Genomic DNA, 22,797 nt, shown 5'->3' with positions numbered 1-22,797 from the left:
GAGGTGCCCATAGCCTTCCTCCTGGTCCAGGGGGCCGGGGGAGGGAGGCCAGGGAGGAGAGAATCCCTAGACAGAGGCCTCCATCAGCTGCCTGCCTGGACACACACGTCGGCCTCTCAGGTTCTCCAGAGTGTGAAGACAGCGGAGGAGGAGGGCCAGGGCTTGCCTCTGTGAGCTCCTTCTCAATGAGACAGCACCCAGCCCTTCAACTCATCGTCTCTATCACACCTCACCTGGGAGCTGTGAGGGGGGTTCATTACTATGGAAGAAATGCAGCATGTGGTGACGGAAAGAACCCTGCCACCGACTTAAGTGTTGGGGCCTTGGACACGTTATGTAAAATGGAGATAATCATCTTCACCCAGCCCATTGTGTTCTGTAAATTGGGGGCACTATGCAAATAAGAAGGATAAACAGGATGAGGATTGTTTGAAAATTACCATGGAATATAAGGGGTGGTTGCTTAATAGGATAGAGAGCAGAGCAGTTTGGGTGGGGGAAGGGAGCCAGGGCAGGGCCTGGAGAAGGCACAGAGGAGGGGCAGGAAAGCCTGTGGGTGACTGCAGGAAGGGCATGTGCTCAGGGGGTAGGAGGAGAGCTCGAAACCTGGGCGCTGCAGGCTCAAGGCAGCAGGGAGCCTTGTCATGAGAAAGTAAGAGTGGCTTCCCAGGGCCTGACTTTTCCCTCTGCCCCAGAGAACCAGGCGGCCAAGCGCCCGCTTGGCTGGGATGAGCCTTTGGCAACCGCCCTGCCTGTCTCCTTTCAAGACAGGTGTAGTCACTCACCTGCCTGCACCTGTGCGCTCGGCTACCCACACCTGGCCCTGGCACCTGTCCTGGCAGGGAGCGTGCTGGGTAGGACCTCACCTTGGAGTCAGGCTCTCTTTCCATGAGCTGTTGGCTGCAGCCACCAGGCTTCTCTGCCTGCCTGGATGCCAACCCTTCTGGTTCTTTCTGCTCCTCAAACTTGTGTTTGACCATCCCCTGGCTCATTTCCCAGTTCCTCCTGCCCTCTGTAGGTCTCTAATGACACTGGGAAGGTTAATCACTGCCCGCCCCCCACCAGAGAGACCTTCGGTATCAGAAGCTCAGAGCAGGAAGGAACCTTAGAATTCACTTAATTCCAACTCTCTGTGCAGAGGAGGCTGATGCCCAGGGATGGAGAGTGACGTGCCCAAAGTAACCCAGCAAATTCAAGGCAAAGAGGGGCCTAGGGCCTGGGCCTCCTGCCTTCTAGACCAGGGCTCTTTCCACCTCCCTAAGCCCATTTCTCTTTGTCATGGAGTCCCTACCACCAGCAGGTCCCATCTCCGCACAGGGACCTCACGGGACCCAGGCTGGCCTCCGTGGCTCAGTAGTGCCCTCTGCAGCCACTCAGGATCAGGGGCATGCAGGGCTCTGGGTGAGTTGTCTGAGGGTCTGCTCAGAGCCCATGACCGCGGGCTTCGGCCAGGGCCTTGAAGAGGCCAGGTGGGGCCAGAGCTGCTCATGTCGATGTGCGGGGCCCCTTCCCTCTCCCTGAGGCCGGAGATACGAGGCTGCATCTCTTCTCACCCTCCTTTGATGTAGTCAAGAAATGTGCACTCTGACTCCACAGCAAAAGAAAGCAGTGTGACCTTGAAAACAAAAAGAAGCTTGGTCAGCGGGGAGCACTAGGCAGAGGGAGAGCACTGCTGACAGTTATGCAGCACCCAGCACGTGCCAGCATTTGCCTACTTCACTGCAAACAGTGCCCACAACAACTCTATGAGGTACTATTATTATCTCCATTCTACAGCCAAGGAAACTGAGGCTCAAAGAAGTGATGCAGTGTGTCCAAGGACACTACCAGGACATGGCCAACTGAGATGGGAACCCAGGTCTGTCTGGAACCAGACCCTGTGCTCTTGACCTTGACGCCAAACTGCATCTTTGGAAGGGCCCTGTCTCTGTCACTGGAGTACAGGGGCTCAAGCCAAGGAATCGAGTTTCCCCTAAGTGGACACGGGTGTGGAGGGTGGAGGGAGAGGGGGGGGTCTTCCTGACATAGGACTACAATCTGCCAATGCTGACAAGCTCCATGCTTCCATGTTCCGCTGTTAATCCTGAAATGTGTCTCTTTGGTCTGCAATGGTTTTAAATCTTACTTGTCCCACCTCATCCCTCTAGCGTCTTGATCTCTACCCTCTCAGACACAAGACCCTCCTGCTAAGCAGCCTGTCCTTTCCCTGGAGGTAACTGAGCACCTGGGGCCCCCTCTCCCAAGCAGAGGTCTCTTGATCTATGCCCCTGGCAGCTCTCTGGCATCAGCTTTCCAAAGACAGGTAGCTACCTGGCAGCTCGTTATGAAAATGATTTAGGATGGTGGAGACAAGTGAAAAGGTTGGCAGCTAAAATCAATTAAAGGAGGGAAGATTGGGGGGGGGAACTTTTCACCTGTATCAGACTACTCCACTCTAGGATTTGGGGCGGCCCCTACTGGTACAGATTCAGTCATCTTTATCAACTCAGTGGGAGGCCAGGCAGTGCCTCTGCTTGACAAAGGGGACGAGCCATTAGCCCGAATAATGGGAGGGTCTGTGAGTACTGAGCTGGGCCTGGGAGACCCCCACTCGCTGTGGTTACAGTGTTAGGCACCTGGATGGACAAAGTCTCCTTTCTCTAGGAATGGACTATGACAGTGGCCTCTACTCTGACTGTGGTCATTAGACTCCCTGGGAAGCTTTTAAAACATCTTGCAGCTGGAGTGAGGACCCCAAACCAATAATATGAGGGTTTCTGGGACAGGGCTCTGGCCCTGGATTTTTTTTTTTTTTTTAGCTCCTCACATGAGTCTAACCTGCAGCCAGGGTTGAACCCTGCTCCAGGCCCTGGGATGAAGTAATTGCCTAACTTGCCTGGCCATATGGATTGACCCAGGGACTTGGTACTCAAAGTATGGTCCCCGAACAGCAGCATCAGAATCACCTTGATGCTGAGTAGAAATGCAGATTCTTGGCATTTTAACAAGATCCCCAAGAGACTCTGCACATAGTAAGTAAGGTATGAGAAGCACCAAATACAGATTCCTGGGCTCCAGCCTGGCTTTCCTAAAATGGAACCCCAGGAAACTGGCCTGGGCATCTGTATTTTAATAAGCATCCTGGACCCTGAGTGATTTTTTTATGGTAAAGATTGGGAAATACTGGAGCAAGGGAAAGTCAGGAGACCTCAGCCCAGTCCTGCTCTGTCCCTAACTCACTGTGTGACCTGAGACAAATCACACCTCCTCTCTGGGCCTCAGTCTCTTTATTTCTAAAGTAAGAAAGCTGGATGAGATCAGTGGTTTTCAACCTTTTTTTTTAGCTGTACATCTAATATTTCTTAGCTGGGGAATGTGTTGCCTCTCCTAGGGGTATTTGGGAATGTGAGGGAGAGCTTTGGGGTCTCAGGATGACTGGGGCTCTATTGCTAGCTATGGGCTGAGGCCAGGGGTGCTAAGCATCCCACCATGTATGGGGAAGTCCTGTGAGACAAAGAATTATTCTTCCCCAAATACCGATAGCATCCCCACTGAGAAACACTGCAGCTTCAGACAAAGGAACTATTACTCCAAGCCTGCGCGTGTGAAACAATTACAATCAGAGAAGCAGTGGTCAGCCCCCTCTGAATGAGCAGAGCACTTTACAGTTTACAGTCCTGCATCTCCCATGTGTCTGCCACAGCCACCCTGTGCATTAAGCAGGGGAGGGATGATGTATTAGCCCCATTTTACAGATGGAGAAAATAAGGTTCCTTGGAGGAACGCTGGAGTTCCCTGTCTGTGACCTCTTCTAGTCTGGAGTTGCAGTTGGCCTGACTCAAATGGCTACATTTGGCTGTATTCGGTGATGGGGCTGTGGCCCTCTAGAGTGGGAGGGACACGAAGGGTACAGACTTGGGTACATTTGCACTGCAAAGACACTGGTTTGTTCTATAAATGCACTGGTGGGCTCCACCTCAGGGCCTTTGCACATGCTGATCCCTACAGCTAGAATTCTTTTTCCTCAATATCCTCAATACTTGCTCCTTCACCTTCTTTAAATCTCTGCTCAAATGTCACCTTCTCAGAGAAGCTTTCCTTGACTACTATAAATAAAATACTAGTTTCATCTCTCGCATTCCCTATCCATTTACCTCACCCTACTTCTTCCCACAGCAATCACAACCACCTGACACACACAGGTATTTGTGTGTATATTCGTGTTCTGTCTCCCCCCCACTAGATGATAAGCACCAGGAGGGCAGGGATTTGGGTCTGTCTTGTTCCCAGCTGTATCCCTCGTGCCTGGAAAGGCACCTGGCACATGGTAGCACACAGTAAATATTTGTTGAAGAAAGGCACGAATGTCCTGAAGATCAGCCCCCAGAAGCCACTGGGCCGGTATAATCCCAGCATGGTCATGGTTAACCAGGGGTACAGCCCACAGCAGCTGCAAGCTCTGAATTTAATTGTTGTGCTCACTGCCATGTCTACCACCTTCTAGCTCTGTGACCTTGGTTGAGTCACTTCCCTGCCTGCAGCCTTGGTTTCCGCTTTCATGATGAGGTGATGATAATGTCTGCCTCTTAAGGAAACAACCTGTGAAAAGCACCCAAATGGGGAATTTCCCAGAGTAAGGGCCCAATAAATGCGACTCCTTTTCCTCTTCCTTCCACAGGAAGTCCCCATGGTAGTTTCTCTCTGGGATTTCTCGTTCTGTATCACAGGGCCTGATGCGTCTCCTACACGTCTACCTCCATCGGCCCCATCCCTCCCCACCCCTAACCCTCCAGGTCTGGTTCCCACACCCCGCAGGAGCACACACAGACACACATGACTCCTGCCACCAGACCTAGCTCGGGCTCAGGATGTCTACACCCATGGCAGAAAGGGGGTGGCTACTCACTGTGCCAGAATTCACATATTTCTTTTTCTTCATTTTCTTTTTCGGGTTTACCACCTGCAGAAAAAAACCGGTTACCAGGTAAGAAGGAGCGTTTCCAAGCAGTCAGGGCTGTGCGTGGCCCTGAAGGCAGGAGAGAGGGAGGAGTCATGGGTGACTAGGTAGACACAAAAGGAAGAAAGAACTGGATTTCGGGCACAGGTGGGAAGTGCAGGTGGGAGGCTAGCAGGCTGTGCAGGTGGAAACTGAGAGCCTGGGGAGAGAAGCCCAGAACAACCTTGGAGCCAGCACAGGCATGAAAGTCACCCAGATGACGTGGTGCTCACTGACATATTCATGGGACGACAGCTTGCTAGGCAGCCTGTTGAGATGAGGGCACACTGCAGCCCCAAGACTACACTGCATCTCAGTTTCCCTACCTGTTCTATGAGGGTGTGGAACTTTTAGAATTTACCAGACCTCAAACTTTTACTCCAAAGTAGCCCTCCCAGTGGAGGAGAATGAACATGGACTCCTGGGGGCCTGGGCGTCGCCAAAAACTCTGGCCACAAGCACATTTCTTTGAAGTCTTCTCTGTTATCTTTAAATTTGCCTGTATTCCACATTTCCACTCTCTAATTACAACTGTTTTAATATTAAAGCACTGTTTTGTTCTCAGATCTTCCTGTGAAGTGGGCACTGAGAAAGCATCCTGTTTGTTCTGAGGTTTCATGCATAACCCGGCACACAGCCCCTCCCCCCCGTACCAGCCTCTCCAGCCCTAAGCGGCTGCACCCGAACTCCTTATGGGGGACCAGCACCCCCTAGGGGCCAGCCTAGCAACCTCCCAACTCCTGAGCTGGAGTTCCAAGCCTTCTCCTCTCCCTCTCCTCACATCCCCAGGGTCTCCAGGGCAGGTGCGGGGTCTGCCCTCCTGTGCAAGGGGGCACTGAGTGGCTCCCAGGACCAGCAGCTGTGCTGGTTCTGGATACAGTGGTAAGACATTGCCCCCCTTCCTGAGGACATCGTGGTCTTTGAGGGGGTAGGAAGTATGATAAACAGGTAATAGGTATGGGAGTGGGGCGGGGGGGTGGAGCAGGACCACCAAGGAGAGGCATCCACTTTAGACCTTGGGGTAGAGTGGGTGTGCAGGGGGAGGCTTCCTGAGGGAAGAACATCAAAGGGAGTCTCCAAGGCCCAGCAGGCCCCACCAGGTGAAGAAGAGCAAAGGGAGCCCCAAGGGAGGCACCAGCACAAATGAAGCCACAGAGACCGAGCCAGCATGGAGGTTCAGAGAGCCTCAGATGGCGTGATGGGGCTGAAAGTGGGGATGGGTAGAGGGAAGCGGACAGGGCTAGACCCCAGGGGCTCCTAGAGCTGTGATGTATACGGCTGCTTACACACGCCCCCGGTTGCACATAGACTGCGGGTCACTGGGGCATGGCACCCGTGTGAAGGAGCTTGGACTCACCTTGTAGGTAAAGGGCCCTCTAGGATCTCAGCTGGTGTGGAGGCTCCCCCCTCCCCTGTGCGAACCAGGCAGAGGCAGTGGGTGACGTGCACGGTCGGGTGTTAAGCAGGGCAGCAATGTGGTCAATTACAATTTTGGAGGAGTATTTGGGTTACTGAGTGGAGGACGGGAGAAGGCGGAAAGGCCATTATGCGGCTGTCACAAAGCCCCTACACAGGGGAGACGGTGACAGTGGGGGTAGACGGGAACGAAGGGGACAAATGTCAGAATATTTAGGTGGCAGGAGGAGTAGGATTCAGTCATGGACTGGGTGTGGGATGAGGGGCAGGAGGTGTCAAGGATGCCTCCCCAGGTGCCATGACCGCTGTGATGACAACACTGGAGGAGGAGCTGGCTGGCCAGGGGGAGAGGAGGGCTGCAGGGACTTTAGCCAGTGCATTCAGTTTGGGAAGGCTGAGTCTAAGGAGTGGCCAGAAGACAGCTGGGCATATGCGTTGGACACCCAGGCTGATGCCAGGGCCTGAGATGAGGGTCTTTCCTGGCAGAAGCCTGTTCTCTCTTCAGGCACTTCTGACTCTAGAAAGGCCTTCCTGAGCCCAAACAGGCCTCCCAGGGATGCCCTCCATGGTGCAAGGCCTGCCCCGGGGCTGCCAGAGTTTAATTCCTTTTCTACCTGATGGCGTTTCCGATGTGTCTTTTCACCAGCGCTGCAGTTTCTCTCATTGATTGCAAGGGGGCAGGGATCAATGACTGAGAAAACAAGTCACTGAAGCCTGAGAGATCGTGGCCTCATCCGAGCCTGTCAAGCATCCTTAGAATCAAACTCTAAGAGACCTGACCCCTTCCCTTCACTTCCCTAAAAATCTCCTTAAAAGAGTCCAAACACGGAGCCTGCTTCTCTCTGCCTGGCTGAGGAGACAGAGACAGCTCCGTCCTTTGTCCTTACAAAAAGCAAAGCAATTAACTGTGAGGATCAGAGCTCTTTCAAAGAAATCCATCCACGTTCCATTCTCACAAATAGCCTTGTTCAATTGAATTCAGTGTGAATGTATAATAAGCACCTACTGTGTGCCCAGGAGGGCCCAGGCCAATGTGACCAGGGCAACAGAAAGGGCTGTCACTTTGTCTGCCCTTGGGGAGCTTCAGTCTAGTTGGAACACAAGACCTGCCCACTCGGAACAGAGATACAGGTTGAGGGAGTGGATGCATGGAGGTATTAGGGTTCAGAGATGGGAGTCAAAGCCAGCTCTAGCTGAGTGATGTAAGGATAGAGCCAGTGTAGGATGGTTGTGAAATGTAAATCTCCTGGCACCCAAGCGCTCAACAGATGAAACCAGGAGACAGCACTGACGTAATGCTCACTAGTGGCCAGACATTGTTCTAGTAACTTATTTAATTCTCAGTGTGCATGGCACAGAGTGGGGCAAGAACTCAGCCAGGGTCGCAAGGCTAATACATGGTGGAGTCATGATATGAACCCTGGGCTGTAAATTAGGGTTATAAGTATCTGCAGTTCAGTAGGTCTGGCATGAACTATGTTGTCCATGAAGTTCATAAGTGGGAGAAAATAGGCCACCAGAGGAGTAGGACCTGAGCTAGATGTGGAAGGTGGGAGGGTATCCTGAGAGGGAGCACACACACAGGCAAAGGCTCAGCAGTAGAAAGTGTCCTTGGAGGGCAGACGATATTATCTCCAGAGAGATCGGGTGTCTTATCCAAGGTTCTCTGGTCTAGATGGAGGTATCCTGATTCCTGTTCCTCTCTTTCCTTCCAGAAAAGAGAAGATATTCTGCAGGCCCTGAGACCGCTCTGATTAAAGGCAGAAGGCTACTTGAACTCAGGACCTCAGGTCTTGGGCCTGGAACCTTCTGATACTGTTCCCCACCTTCTGCCCCACCTGCACTTCTATTCCCCCGCCTTGTTGGAAGAGCTCTCTCGGGGGGACACTATGCCTCAATGATTTGGAGTCAGATAAGCTTAGGTTGTTTGCCTCTTGATTCTGCCACTTACTGGGCTTTGGTCAAGTCCCCTCACTTGTCTGAGATTCAGTCTCCTTAACTGTGAAATGGGACAATAACACCCACCTCACAGGAGATCATGCAAACACCCCAGCCATGGCTCACTGTTAGTCCTCAGCAACTGGGAGCTGCATATAGTCAGAGCAAACCCCAGCCTTCAGGTGTCTGCCTCACCTCATAGATGTTGAATTGGCTCTGCCCACGGGCCAGCTCCCGGTAGCTGGTGGTGAACTCCCCAATGAAGTCATGGCTGCAAGGGAAAGTTGCTGCTGAGACCGTGAGGCCCAGGCTGTGCGCTGCCTCTGCTCATCCCCCCGCCTCTCATGTCCCTTCCCCTGGCTCCCAGTTCTGCCCGGGGCCTCTGCTCCAGGGGTACACACCAGTAGAGAGGGTGGGCCCCTGGGAAGAGTCCAGTGTCACCCATGGAGCAAGAAACCCAACAGCCACCCAGCAAAGAGCAGGGTCCTGGAGAATAGGACCCACTTCTAATACTTGGATTCTTATTTGAACGAACGAGCAATAGAATGTATTTTGGGGACAACTGGGGAAATTTGAACATGAAATGAATATTAGATGGTATTCAAGAATTATTGTCCAATGTGTCAGTTGCAATAATGACATTTGTAGTTATGTAGAAAAATGCCCTTATTTTTTAGACATTCCCAATGAGATATTTAGAGGTAAAAATGCCATGAACTGTAACTTAAACTACATCAAAACATAGATAAGGCAACTATGGCAACATGTAACACTTGTTAGATTCAGGTGATAGGCTTAAAGTGTTCATTAAACTCTTCTCTCTACTTTTCTGTGTACTTGACATTTTTCCAATAACATTTTTTGAAAAGACAATTAGCTCTAGGTCCGTCCAGGCAGCTTGAGGTGTTTTCTGCAGTGTTTACACCTTCTGCATCTCTGCCCCACAAGCGTGTGTTGATGGTAAGTGCAGCAAAACCTTGAACAAAGCAGAACTCCCATCTCCCCTGCGGTCGGCTGCCTTTCGACACCACTCTCCCTGATAGAGGGCAGTGGTTAACGTGCTGGCTGGGAATGCCTGCTGGAGTGTGATGCCCAGGAGGTGCCCCTGGGGCCTTGCCCCACCTTGAGTCCACACTGTCTTTTGTCTACATATTTACAGCTCTCAGCATTCAGACTATGAGCTCCCTGATGGTGGGACCCAATGGCATCTGGTAGCTGTCTCCAGCTTCCCTGGTAAAGGAAAGGTATGGGGAACTCCAGGGTAAGATGATGAGGTGAATCATGGGTGGAAGCCTGAAGCTGACTTGCCTGTGATGTGGTTAAAGCGAAGAGAGGACGGGACAGAGTGAGCTGTCAGAGTAGTGCTGGCACTAGAGTTTCTCTATAGGAAGGTGTTGGACAGGTGAGCTTCTTGGAAGGAGCTCCGGCCTAATTTAGAGCTGTACTTGCACAGCCCTTCACGGCATCCCCCATCCATGTCACAGACTTGATAGGCACCAGTGGAGATTAGAGGGCTTAAAGCCCCTCTATGACACCCCTGGTAGCACCACAGGATGGAGGGCTCACAAAAGTCAGGAAGGATGACATACTTGGATTTGGTTGGATTTGGTTCAACAGACAAGCAGGAGCCGGTGAGGGATCTACTAAAGTTGTGAGAGGCCTGTTCTGGTCCTCGTCTATGAATTCCCTGTGATAACTGGCTCCTTGGGGGCACTTAGATCCACAGAAGAGGAAGCCCCTGGCCTCTCCAAGGTTAGGCTCAGCCCTACTCAGGCTCTGCCTTACTGCTCCGGGGTCCATTCATATGCTCACCTTTCCCATATCCCACTCCGTCAGCCCTGCTCCCCACAAACAGCTCCTCTGAGGAGTCAAGGGCCTCCTGCTAGATTTCAGGGAGTCTCTGAGAGCCAAGCTCATCTTCTGCACTTCAGTCACCACACGATGCTTAGCCTCACACAGAGAACGCGGTCATGAATGCTCAGGAGGTCACTAATATCTGCCTGTACCTTAGAACATGCACATTTCAGAAAAACCTACATTCTTCCAAATGTGGGGAGATTTTAGACACTGGCTGGCCGCTAGGCAGCTATTTGAGGACAAGAGGCCTCTTACACCCCTTGCACCATGTCCTGCAGGACACAGGCCCTCTGGTGCCTCAGTGGAGCTGGGCACAGACGAGCCACTGAGGCAGTGGTCCCTCCACAGGAAAACCCAGGCCCCTTACCCCCCAAGCTGCCATGGGTGGGGACCTGGGCACAGCTCTCTCCATGAGAGGGCGAGACCCACCTTCCTCCCAGGGGCTGTCCCCATCCCTGCTCACCTTCTGTCCTTCTGCCACCTTACCTGCCATCTCGATCCCAGTCGTATACCTCCACCTTGATGGTCCTGTAAGGCAAAGGGCCCATGGTGGGATGGACTTGACCCAGCACCTGCGTGGCCTGAGAATGGGGCCACCGGCATGGCCTTCTCACGCTCCTGGGCCAAAAGGGGATGGAGGAACCCCCACCAGGCTCCGAGGGCCCTCGGTGAAGAGGCAGCAGCCCAGGAGACAAAGGAACTATCTTGAAGCCTTTAAAGGTCTTGGGGACAGAGGCAGCTCCAAAGCTGCATTGGGACTTCCCTGAATTTCAGGGAAGATGTAGAAAAGCAGCCTCAGACTTCAGTTCACCCCACCTTCTCCTTGGCCACCCCAGATGGGGCACAGACCCCAGCATGAAGCCATACTGCAGTTTATCAGGGGTGGGGCCGTTAGAGTGTGAGGGTGGTGCTCCCTAGATCCAAGGCCTAAGCAGGGTGGGCTCTCCTGGTGGGACCCTGGGGTCCGAGGAGTCTGAGTGGTGGGGAGCTACCCCGCATGTCAGGGATGGACCCAGGGGTCCTGACTCAGGATGGCCTGCTGAGCTTCTCCATGCCAGACTGGCTCCTGAGTGAGGGTGTAATTATCTTCACATTTTAGCCTGGCTGCTTTAATTAGTTTGTTTTGACTTCTGAGCTTGGGGCTGGGCTTTGGGAGCCCATTTTATTTTTAGCCTGTTTCTATGGCAACAGGCTAGCAGACCAGAGGCAGAGGAGGGAGGTGGAGGGTTGCAGGTTAACCCTTGGTACCAGCAGTCCTCCAGGGATGCCCAGGGATGGGGCAGATGCCAGGGTCCCTCTGCAGGGTCAGGGTCTGGGGAGGTGGAAGAGGCATGGGGGAGCTGGGTCTCCAGCCTTCAGTTCTAAATGGGGCACACAGAGGCGGCTGCCCAGGCCTGTGTTCTATGAATATCTCATCATTTGGCCCATGGCCGCGGCCCATCTCAAGTCTGCAGGGAGTCGGCCTTGGAGTTCCAGAATCCCCAGAAGGAGGCGCTGTCTCCCTTCAGATGAGCCTCCATGGGGCATGGCGGTGGGATGCGGATTCTCCTGCATCAGGGTAGAAACTGCTCAGGAAATGAAGGGATGCCCAGTATGTTGTGCAGCAACTGGATTTTTGCTACCAAAATGTAAAATGGGGCAGGCATAGAAGCCCACCATTTAGAGAAATCCTTTAAATTTTTGTGAAAAACAAAAAACTATGTCTCTCTGAGGAGAATTATTATAGAAAGAAAATAAAATCTAGGCCTCTAAAGGTAGGTTGGTGATCTGGAAAGAGTGGAAAGTGGCTGGGGTGTGGACTTGGATGCTGGGCCCTTTGCACTGGGACCTGGAGATGTCACTTAACCTCTCTGAGCCACAAAATCATTTTAAAGTAGGGATAATAACGGCCCTACAGAATAGCTGTGGAGACAAGTTGGTAAGACTACCTGGCATGCATTGGATCTCTATAAAAATGCCTCCTGGGCTTCCCTGGTGGCGCAGTGGCTGGAAATCCATCTGCCAATGCAGGGGACACAGGTTCGATCCCTGGTCTGGGAAGATCCCACATGCCGTGGAGCAACTAAGCCCGTGCGCCCCAACTGTTGAGCCTGCGCTCTAGAGCCCGCAAGCCACAACTACTGAAGCCCGCGTGCCTAGAGCCCGTGCTCTACAACAAGAGAAGCCACCGCAATGAGAAGCCCGCGCACCGCAAGGGAGACACAACACAGACAAAAATTTAAAAAAATTTTTAAAAAGCCTCCTCTCCACTTTAGCATTTGGGCCACACCTGGGATAGTTTTTTTGTTTGTTTGTTTTTTGTCTTTTTTTGTTTTTTTAAATAAATTTATTTATTTTATTATTTTATTTTATTTATTTATTGTTTCTGGCTGAGTTGGGTCTTCATTGCTGTGCGCGGGCTTTTCTCTGGTTGCGGTGAGTGGGGGCTACTCTTCATTGAGGTGCGCGGGCTTCTCATTGCAGTGGCTTCTCCTGTTGCAGAGCACGGGCTCTAGGCACGTGGGCTTCAGGAGTTGTGGCACGTGGGCTCCAGTAGTTGTGGCACGTGGGCTCAGTAGTTGTGGCTCGCGGGCTCTAGAGCACAGGCTCAGTAGTTGTGGCACACAGGCTTAGGTGCTCCGCGGCATGCGGGACCTTCCCAGACCAGGGATCGAACCCATGTCCCCTGCACTGGCAGGCGGATTCTCAACCACTGCACCACCAGGGAAGCCCTGGCATAGTTTTTCACATAGAATTTACCTAAATCAGGGACACCTGAGCCTGGGTACCTGGGCTCTGCAACTTCCAATTCCTGGAATGACAAGGCTGAAAGTGACCTTGGTGGCATCCTAGCCTGGCCACCTGGCAGATCACCAGGGAGCTTTTCAGACACACAGACCCCCAGGTCCAGTTCTTGGCAGCTCTGGACAGGGCCCAGGAATCTAGGTTGAAAGGCTTCCCAAGTGGTTCTGCTGTGCATGTTCTGGAGGGATGACCTCCAGCCCCTCATTTTCAGATGGGAAAACTGAGCCTTAAGGGCACCCAGTGACTTGCCCAGGGTCACACAGCTGGTGCGGGTCTGAGCCAGGACCCTGCCCCCCAATGCTGAAGTCTCCCAGTCCTTCCCCAGAGCCCCCCAGCTCTGCAGGGGACCTTCAGGGACCCCAGAAAAGAGTGCCTCTCCTCGGACCACCAACACCAGTCCCTCAGGTGACTAGATCAGTGACAGCCACATGCTCAGAGGCCATAGGAGGACCCCAGTCATAGCCACGGCCTTGGATACCCAAAAAATCACTGGGGAGAATTTTTTTTAAATCTCACTGCCAGAAGCCATGATTTAATTGGTCTGGATAGGGCTCAGGCACAGGTAGTTTTTAAAAGTCCCCTGGCTGATTCTAATGTGCTTCCAGAGCCGCTAACCTCTCTAGATGAAAGTACTGGTTTTCAAACTTGGTTACACATCGGATCCTCCGGGGAGCTTTAGCAATCCTGATGCTGATGCCTCACCCCAGAGATTCAGAATCAATTGGTCTGGGGGTGCAGCCTGTGCAGGGGAATTGTTAAAAGCTCCTCAGGGGATTTGAACTTGCAGCTGAGGTTGAGACCACTGAGTATGAGATTCCTGTGCCAACTCACCCCAGTAGCAATCACAGCCAAGGCTCCAGGGATGGCTGCAGGGAGTCAAATTAGCTCGGAGACCGAAATCTCCAGAACTGGGGAAGAAGGAGGTGCCCAGAGGCAGGGGAAGGCAGTGGCAGAAGCCAGACACAGCTGGTCAGTAGCAGCACCAGGCCTCTTGGCAGGGAGCCAGTGTCCTGTGGGTCTCTGAACGCGTGGGGCAGGAGTGACAGAGCGGGGTGTGTGAGCCTCAGCAGGCCAGCAAGGATGGGGGACGCCGGCAAAAATGCCTGGCTTCCCCACCCCCCAGCACACCAAGCAGCTCTGTCCATAGCCTCCTCTGAGCCGAGCTGCAGGTCTGCTCCTAATGAGCCTCTCCCTCTCCCAGGCAGGAAAAGGTATGTTTCCCTGATGCTTACAAGTCCCGAGGGCTGACGGGCCTTGAGGGGTTCGCCCTAAACTAACTGAGTCAGTCCATTACTCTGAGAAGCTGCTGGGAGGAAGAAGAGCGTCGAGCCTCACAGGCCCAGGCAGTGAGGCTTGATGGCAGAGGTGCTGTGCACCCCCAGCTGTACTGCACTGACTGTGGCTCCTGTGTCTGAGTTCAGCTTGTGCATGTGTGAACCAGGGATAAGACACTTCTAACTGAGGCCATGGTATTGGGCCCAGCCCCTCCCGGTGCTCAGTGTGTGGTGGGGTTCAAAGGAGAAGTAACTGGTTCAATCCACGGGGCCGAAGTTTGGGTTGATGTGACAGCCCCCCAGCTCCTGGGAACCCTCTCCCCTCTCCAGGTGAAGACCCAGTACCCTTAACACCCTTTTAAAACCTACTTATTCACCATGAAGGTGTGAATGAGTGATAGCAGCCTGACCCAGAGGAATTTGGTTTAACAGGGACAAATCCTCAAGTTGCAGAATATTCAAGGACAGAGCAGGGGGACTTCAGGGAAGGCAAGAGAAGTGCCTTCATCACCCTTCACCCCACTTCACCCCACTGGAGGGCTAGACTAATTCTGACCCTGAGTCCACTTCCTCTGACTCAGGTTCTGCTCAGCTGGATCGCTTGGGTTTGTTCTTGTGTGGACTGGAAACACAGTAAAGGCAGGGGGACCCCAAACCAGGGGAACCCCAAATTAGAGGGCCAGCCCAGAAGTGACTTCTGGAGAAGGAACATGCACCTTCTCCTTGCCCTGGCAAGTGACATAATCTGTGGTCCTGTTTCCCCATCTGTGAAATGGGCATGTCACTAGTACCCACCTTCTAGGGTTATTGTGAAATTTAAACTCACAAAATAAGATACTGTATTTAAACCAATTAGGACACAATTTGGCCCATGTCCTAAAGACTCAGTAAAGCTTAATAAGATTAATTCATTTCCACCCCCATCATTCCAAGAAAACTGCCCTTTCTCAGCAGATCCCTGGTTCTCATCCCCTGGCCCTCTTTTTCACAATAGTAGTTGATATTTCTGTTTGAACTCTCTTCTCTCAGCTCCCTGACTATGGCTGCCCTCCCCCTGGTCCCCTCTTATCTCTCTGACATCCCCCTATTCCTGACCTCTGCCAGCCCCCCTCCCGGGGACTCCCAGACCTCTGTTCTCCTCTCTCCTGGGAAGAACACCACTGTACCTGTCCCATAGCCACACACTCTGGCTCCCTGTCACACTTCCCATTTCCACCAGTGGTACCATCGTCTCTCAACCTCCAAACTCCAAACCCTAATAATCTCCACGTCTCTTTCACTCCCATATCCAGGCAGCTGTCAAGGCCTTTTGAGTCTTCCTTCTACCTCCTGTCTCGAAGCAGACCTGCTCAAGCCCCTGAGCAAACTCTCCTAGAGCTGTCCTCCAAGTGTCCCACCCCACTCACCCCACGCCTTGACCATTCATCAGCAGAGCGCTGGAGTTTAAGAACACAGATCCTAGAGCCAGCCTGCTTGGGTCCAGATTCTGGTGCTACTGGCAGTAAAACCCTGGGTGAGTTACTTAACCTCTCTGGGCCTCAGTTTCCTTACCTACGAGATGTGGATAGTATTTGTACCTTTTTCAGAAGAGGTACTAAGTGTTGGGAGGATTAAATTAGTTCACATACATCAATTACTTCCGAAGTGCCACAGGAGCCTTTGCTGTTATTATTATGACCCATGTCTCCCACCTTGGCCTGGGAGCAACCTCAGAAGACTTGGGTCTGAGAGCTCACTGTGTCCACAGCACCCAACACGGTGTCTGGTGCCTGGCTGGCTTGGAAGACAGGGCTGCTGGATTAAACCCAATGTGTACTGAGAGGCTTCAAGAGGTGCCTCAGAAGTAGAGGAAAGCGGCCTTGTTTTCCTGAACAAGGCCCACCCTCTCCTGCCCTATGGGGGCCTCCCAAATGCCTGCACCTCCTGAGTGGCTGTTGGGTATGTGGGTGACCCTAGGGCTCAGCAGGGGGCGGGCCTGCTCACTCACCAGGCCAGTGTGACACACCTGACACCTCCATTAGCACCACTGTCAGTCACATCACAGTTCATCTGTCCCTGGCTTTGGAGGAGGGCCCAAGCTGCCCAGCCATCCTGGAGGGAAGCCAGTCCAGGGCTCAGCCTGGGAGGGGGATGGGAGCCCACCTGGGCTTTCCGCAAAGCCTGCACCTTCCCCCCCCCCACCCGCACCCGCACCTCCTCCCATGGCTGAATGGAGAGCCCAGGCCTATGAGCTGGGCTGCCCTCCTTACTGCCTCTGACAAGGCTGAATTCTGAGGCCCTAGGAGGCCTTCCCTGGGATGCGGGTTGTGGGGGGTCAGCTGTACACCCCCCGAAACCTCTAGGCAGTGTGGTCGGAAATCCCAATTCCTTCCACCCCTATGAGACTGGAGCTGCCATGTTCTCCCATCCCCCAACCTTGAATTTCCCCTCCCTTCCTCTCTATCCCAACCATTTTTCCTACATCCCTTGTCCCCAGGAACTGACGCCGCCCCCCTAACCTTCCACCCTGCCCTGAGCCTCCTTTAGACCCTATTGCTTCAACCCCTCCCATTCCCCATCACTCCAGAAGCCCCAGGACCTGGCCAGACACGGAACAGCGGTTTGTTTGGCTGAAGTGCCTATTTTTGTTTCCAGTCTCATTTTGCACAACTATTTAGCTATCTAAAATATACGTGTGCACATCTGAGCTCCCTGTAAGCCGCCTGAAGACGGAAATGCGGCTACATTCCCTTGAATGCTGCACAGCTGGAGGCGCAGTGCTGAGCACATCGTAGGTGCTCAATGACCACCTATGGAACAGACTGGCTTTTCTGTCCCAGCCGAGAGGCAGGAAAAGAAGCCACTTCATCTCCTGGGTCAGCATCCTAATAGGGAGGGAGACAGGGGTGCCTGGAGGCCATCCATCTGCTCATTCCTGTCCCCTCACCCCACCGCACATACCCTGACAGTAGCCACTGTGAACAGAGTGCCAGGGAGCCCATGCCAAGGCCCCAGCCAGGATGCCCTGAGGTATCTGTTCTGACACCCTAGGGCTCCTGTCGGAGTGGCCAGCAGAGGCCCAGCTTCCTCAGGGCAGCCTGGACAGCCCTGCCCGACAAGCCCCTGCCAGCTCGCCCCCCTGCTATAGCAACTACCAGGAAACCAGGCTGGGTTCTTGTGACTTAACACAGACCAATACCGTGTTACAGCTCCCATCCTACGTGTCCCCTCTCCCCCCTGCACTTGCCACAATTTGTAATTATGTTTCTTTGTGCAATTATTGGATTAATGTCTGCCTCCCCCCACTAGCATGTAAACTTCAAGAGGTTGGGTGAAGGGTGAAGACTGTGTGTTTTGTTTCCTCCTGACTTCCCAGCATCTAGTGCAGTGCCTGTCACATGGTAGGGCATCAATAAACATTTGTGGATGAAATGCTGAACGGTATTTTATGCATACCAGAGCCTTAGCATGTAGGTTGTGAGCTTCAAAGCAGCCCTACAAGGTAGGTGGATGTTTAAGTACCCAGTTTACAGATAAGGAAACTGAGGCTCAGACAGCTCAAAGTTTGCCCAGGTTGAGAGTGCTTTTCTCGTCACAGAGCCAGGATTGGAAACTAGGTATCTGGTATCTATACTCAACAGTCTACACTCAAACAATGATGACGTGTATTATGAGTAGGCTTTGTAGCACCAAAAAATTCCATGAGCTGTTTGCACTGCATCCCTCACCCCCATTTATGGCAACTCATCTGGCAGCACATATCCTGGGATCTTGACTCCCCAGAGTCCCTCAGCCAGGAGTTGGGGCTGCCGGGGACCAGGTCACCTCTACCTGCATCTAGAGCCGCCATCTGGCCCCCACCTGCCCCTCACTGGGCACAATGAAAAGACCAGCTACTGAGCTCCGGGCAGGGCGCCCAACACCCACCAGGGCTTCTCTGAAATCCTTGGTACCTCCCATGCCCCCAACCTGGGAGGGCTTCCACCAATGGGAACGTCAGACTGGGAGGAAAAAAGGCGGGGTGTGGTGAGGGAAGGGCAGGGAGCCAGAGGGATCCCCAGTTCCACCCTGTGCAGGGCCAGCAGCACACAGCTCCAGGAGGCTCTGCTCGCTCGTACTGATGGGATGGGCCTCATCAACGTGACCGTGCCCCCCGCACCTGTGCTTGGGGACAGGGGACATTTTCTCATCTCACCGATCATAGTCCCCGTTGCAGAGGGCTCTCACAGGAATGGAGAAAGTTTGCCAGACTGGGTTTAGGGTGTTCTTCATGACCTCAGTCTTGTGGCAGATGGTGAACCTGGCAAAGAAGAGAGGGAAGACTGTCAGTCCTGACTCCAAGGGAGGCAGAATTCAGATCACCAGAGGGGCTGGCTTGTTAATCTCTGCAGTTGCCAGACAGTAGAAACAAGGGCTTCGTGAGGTGATGAGCTGCCTGTCACTAGCAGCATCCAGGCAGAAGCTAGACAGCCATTTCTTTTTTTTTTTATCTTTGTATAAACTTCAGTTTATTTTATTTTTTTTAACATTTTTATTGGAGTATAATTGCTTTACAATGTTGTGTTAGTTTCTGCTGTATAACAAAGTGAATCAGCTATACATATACATATATCCCCATATCTCCTCCCTTTTGCATCTCCCTCCCACCCTCCCTATCCCACCCCTCTAGGTGGTCACAAAGCACCAAGCTGATCTCCCTGTGCCATGCGGCTGCTTCCCACTAGCTATCTATTTTACATTTGGTGGTATATATATGTCCATGCCACTCTCTCACTTCTTCCCAGCTTACCCTTCCCCCTCCCCGTGTCCTCAAGTCCATTCTCTACATCTGCATCTTTATTCCTAGACAGCCATTTCTTGATAACACTACAGAAAGGATTCCTGCACCAGGTAGGAGTGTCAGGAGATGTGGTTCTGGCCCCTGTTCTCTGTGTGACCTTGAGCAAGGTTGTCCCCCTCTCGGCCTCTATTTCCTCGCCTCTAAACCCAGGGAGTTGGCCACTATTAGACTTTTTTCATCTGAGATCCATGGAAGGATCTGGGGATGGGCTTTAGGGGTCTGTGAACCCTTGAAATCGTCAGTGGAACTGGTTGCCTGAGTTTCATGTGCTTGCTGTTCCCCTGCTTGAAGGACTCTCTCCCAAATTTCCATATTAACGGCTCACCTCCTCACTTCCTTCAGGTTTTGCTCCACTGTCATCTCTTTGACATGAGCACCTGCCCTGAGAACCATTATCTAAAATTTATAGCCTCCTGGTCCCCTGACTCTGAGATCTCCTAGTCCCTTTCCATACTGCTTTTTCCATCCCATCTGTCACCATTTGACATTTGACATGGTCTATCTTTCTCCTTATTTCTTTCACAGTCTGTCACTAAAATGTAAGCTCCATAAGGGCAAGGGTTTGTCTTCCTTGTTCACTGGTATATTTCTAGTGCCCAGAATAGCACCTGGCACTTAGTAAGGTGTTCATGTAATATTTTTTTCACAATGAACTAATGAATAAATGTATTTCTCAGAGGAGAGTTTCCATAGCTCTCACTGGCATTTCAAGCCAGTGAAATTAAAGCCCCTGGCTTAGATGATCTCTAAGACCCTTTCAGCTCTTGTAGTCTGAATCCATGAGCTTGCTTTGCAAACTAAAAGTGCAGAACTGGCTTAATCCCAGCTGGGCCCCAATCCAGCGCCCCTGCCCACTCCCCATGCCGTGCCTGACTGGCCCCGCCCTGGAAGCCTGCCCTGCCACGCGGAGGGGCAGCCAGAAGCCAGAGTGGAGCTCAGGGCAGGGGCTGTCCCCATGAGATTTCCCAGCATCCACCCCAGCTACCTCCTGGCTTGGAAAGGTCACCCAGGAAGGTGCCTGGGCCCCGCCCGTACCCACACAGCCTGTGCCATTTCTTCTCTGGCAATTTTCAAGTCAAAATGTCATTCCTGTCACCGTGGCTCAGCGTTTCTCTTCTGTGCTCCTTCTCGCCCACCCACTGGAGTGTGAGGTACATGTGGGAGACCTCCCCACACACTCCAGAGCTGGTGATGGGGACAGGAATGGGGACGGGGAAAGGAGGGGCCACAGCTGCCCATGGCTGGGGCAGTAGGTCGCGCAGGAAGAGGAGCCTGGACTGGGGGAGGGGGCAGGAAGGAGAATCAGGAGCAGCAACTGGTGGTGAAGGGAGGGAGGTTCGCACCCTGCAGAAGCCCTAACCTCCCACCTGGAACAGTCGCACAGACCTGCTGTGGACCCTCCCCGTCTCCCCACCTCTTTGGAACCACTGCCTTCTCTAGCTCCTCTCGCTTGCCAGCCAAACTGCCTGACCAAGTCTTCTAAGCTATTAGCCACATTTCCTCCCTAGGTCTTTCTTCCTGAGCCCTGTGTGGTCTGTTTTCTGCTTCAGACTCTTGCCTGAAACCACTTTCTTTAAACTCCCCACCCCCATCCCCCTTTGCCATCACTAAATTCACAGGCCCCTCGATCCCCAGATGTACTTGCCGTGGGGGACGAGACCCTAGTGTGGAAATGGTCCCTGCAGTCATCTCCCAGTTCAACTCAATTCATTTCAACACACACTCGGGACGTGGCTGTGGGGTGAGGGTGTGAACCAACAGGGTCAGTCAGATGTGGGCTCCGGTCCCAAGACCAGTACCTCCAGCTGTGCAGCCCTGGGCAAGTGACTGAGCTTCCCAAAGAACCGTAACTAACGCTGCCAGACCCTGTTCTAATAACCGGAATTAACTCATTTAATCCTCACGGCTTCCCTGGGAGGGAGGTGTTATGATTCTCCCCGTTACACACACCAAGAAACTGAACCGCAGAGGGTAGGGCCCCACTGTCCAGAATGGTAGCCACTAGCCTCACGTGGCTATTTACATTTAAATTAACTGAAATGAAATGAAATAAAAAATTCAGTTCCTCTGTCGCACTAGCCCCTTTCAAGGGCTCAGCAGCTATACGTGGCTGATGGTGACCATAAGGACAGTGAGATACAGAACATCTCCACCATCACATAAAGTTCCATTCGGTTAGACACTTGCATAAAATTACAGAGTTAATGATTGGCAGCGACTGGCCGAGCCCGCTCTCCATCACCACATTCTTGCTCCCAGACCAGTGATTCTGACTGAAGAAGACAAGGTATGTGCAGTGCCAGGAGCACAGGTGCTCTGTGGATGCTTCCTGCCCTTTTCCCTCCTCGCGTGGCAGGCATGACATATCACTCCCTCTGGTCCCTCTGGATCGGTTTCTCTGGCTGCCCTTGATGTCCCCTCACCCCAGACAGATCCAGCCCATGCTTTAAGTGACACTCGCCCCCAAATAAACTCCCATCGCCTGCCCCATCTGACCAGCTCTTTTGCCATTTTCAACAGTCTGGGTTCCCTGCAGCTCGTCTGCCAGGGAGGGGGCGGTGATGGCGGTCCCCACCCAAGTTCTGCAGAGCCAGGTCTTGCCCTGCCCTTTTGCCCATGTCCTCCCCTCCCTGCCTCCTCCCCTGCATTTCCACAGCTCGCCTGGCGCGGCACCTCCCACCTATTCACCACGTCAGTCACGAGTCTCTCCCTCTCCCCCGCCCCTCCCCACCCAACCTACACACCGCTCTGCTAGAATAATCATTGGCAAACACTCTGCAACATGTCCATCTCCTGTTCCACAACCCAAATCCCTCCCTCCTGCTGGCCAGTCAGCCCTCGCCGCTGAGACAAGCCCTGGGGAGGCCCCTGCCCCTGCCCTCCTTTCTGGAGGGGACTTGCATGGACATTTCCATGGGCGCCCAGAACATCACTCAGACCTTTTCCTCCCTCCCTCAAGTCAAGTCAAAGTCAACAAGAATTATTTAAAGAAATCCTGCTAAGAGTCCTACGGTGAGACAAAGAATCCTTTTGTTATGCAAATGATCGTACCTAATTTCCCTTGTTTTGTACGTTCGTTTAAAAATCAGTTTTCCCTTCGACTGAAACATACCTCCTCCCTGCTGCTGCCCTGCCCCCCAACACACACACACGCACACGCACACACACACACTCACACACACACACACTCACACACACACACACACACCCAGAGTTTCAGATTCCAGGGGACTTAGCGAGGCCTCCTTGCCCTCTGTTCAGGGCACACTTGCTTTGCACACACTGTTTCTCTAGCCTGTTATTCTTCCCTGCTCCTCCCCCCACCCCCAACCCCCAAACCCCGTGGACCCATTTTTTCCCTCTCCTTCAAAACCTTCTTCCTAGTTCCCTTCTCCAGCAGCGTTTTTCTAATTAACCTCCCTGGTCCCATTGCTTCCTCATTCTGCAGAATCCCAGCTAAGCAGCCGCAGCCTTCCAGAGCTGTGGTGCTTAGAGACCATGGAGACCACCTAATCTAACCAGATCATTTTACTGATGAGAAAACAGGCCCAGAGAGGGGGCATACTTGTCTAGGGTCACAGAGCGGGTTGGAGAAGAGGACTTAGGTCCCAAGACCCTCAACCTAGAATCTGTCCCTTTGTGTACATCACTGACCTCCTACATTGCCCAACGAGTTGTGTGTCTTTCCTTCATATTGTGGGTGGCTTCCAGATTAGGGAGAGGAGAGAAGGAAA

The 22,797-nt window shown here is 52.8% G+C and overlaps 1 protein-coding gene across 5 annotated transcripts in view; it reads right to left on the bottom strand.

Moving 5' to 3' along the window:
• Positions 1-22,797, bottom strand: part of CPNE5 (copine 5) — a 98,471-nt gene that overhangs the window by 16,960 nt on the left and 58,714 nt on the right. For all 5 annotated transcript variants that reach the window (XM_082412595.1, XM_082412596.1, XM_082412597.1 and 2 more), the window contains 5 exons: positions 18,419-18,523; positions 10,673-10,714; positions 8,525-8,600; positions 4,886-4,939; positions 1,554-1,615 (listed from right to left, as the gene is read on the bottom strand). In XM_082412595.1, coding sequence (XP_082268721.1) covers positions 1,554-1,615; positions 4,886-4,939; positions 8,525-8,600; positions 10,673-10,714; positions 18,419-18,523 — 339 coding nt within the window. The remainder of the gene's footprint in view (positions 1-1,553; positions 1,616-4,885; positions 4,940-8,524; positions 8,601-10,672; positions 10,715-18,418; positions 18,524-22,797) is intronic.

Source organism: Balaenoptera physalus (genome assembly GCF_965194825.1).
Source record: "Balaenoptera physalus genome assembly, chromosome: 11".
Taxonomy (NCBI): Eukaryota; Metazoa; Chordata; class Mammalia; order Artiodactyla; family Balaenopteridae; genus Balaenoptera; species Balaenoptera physalus.
Note: the sequence above shows the minus strand (reverse complement) of the source record. Positions and strands in the feature narration are given on the sequence as shown.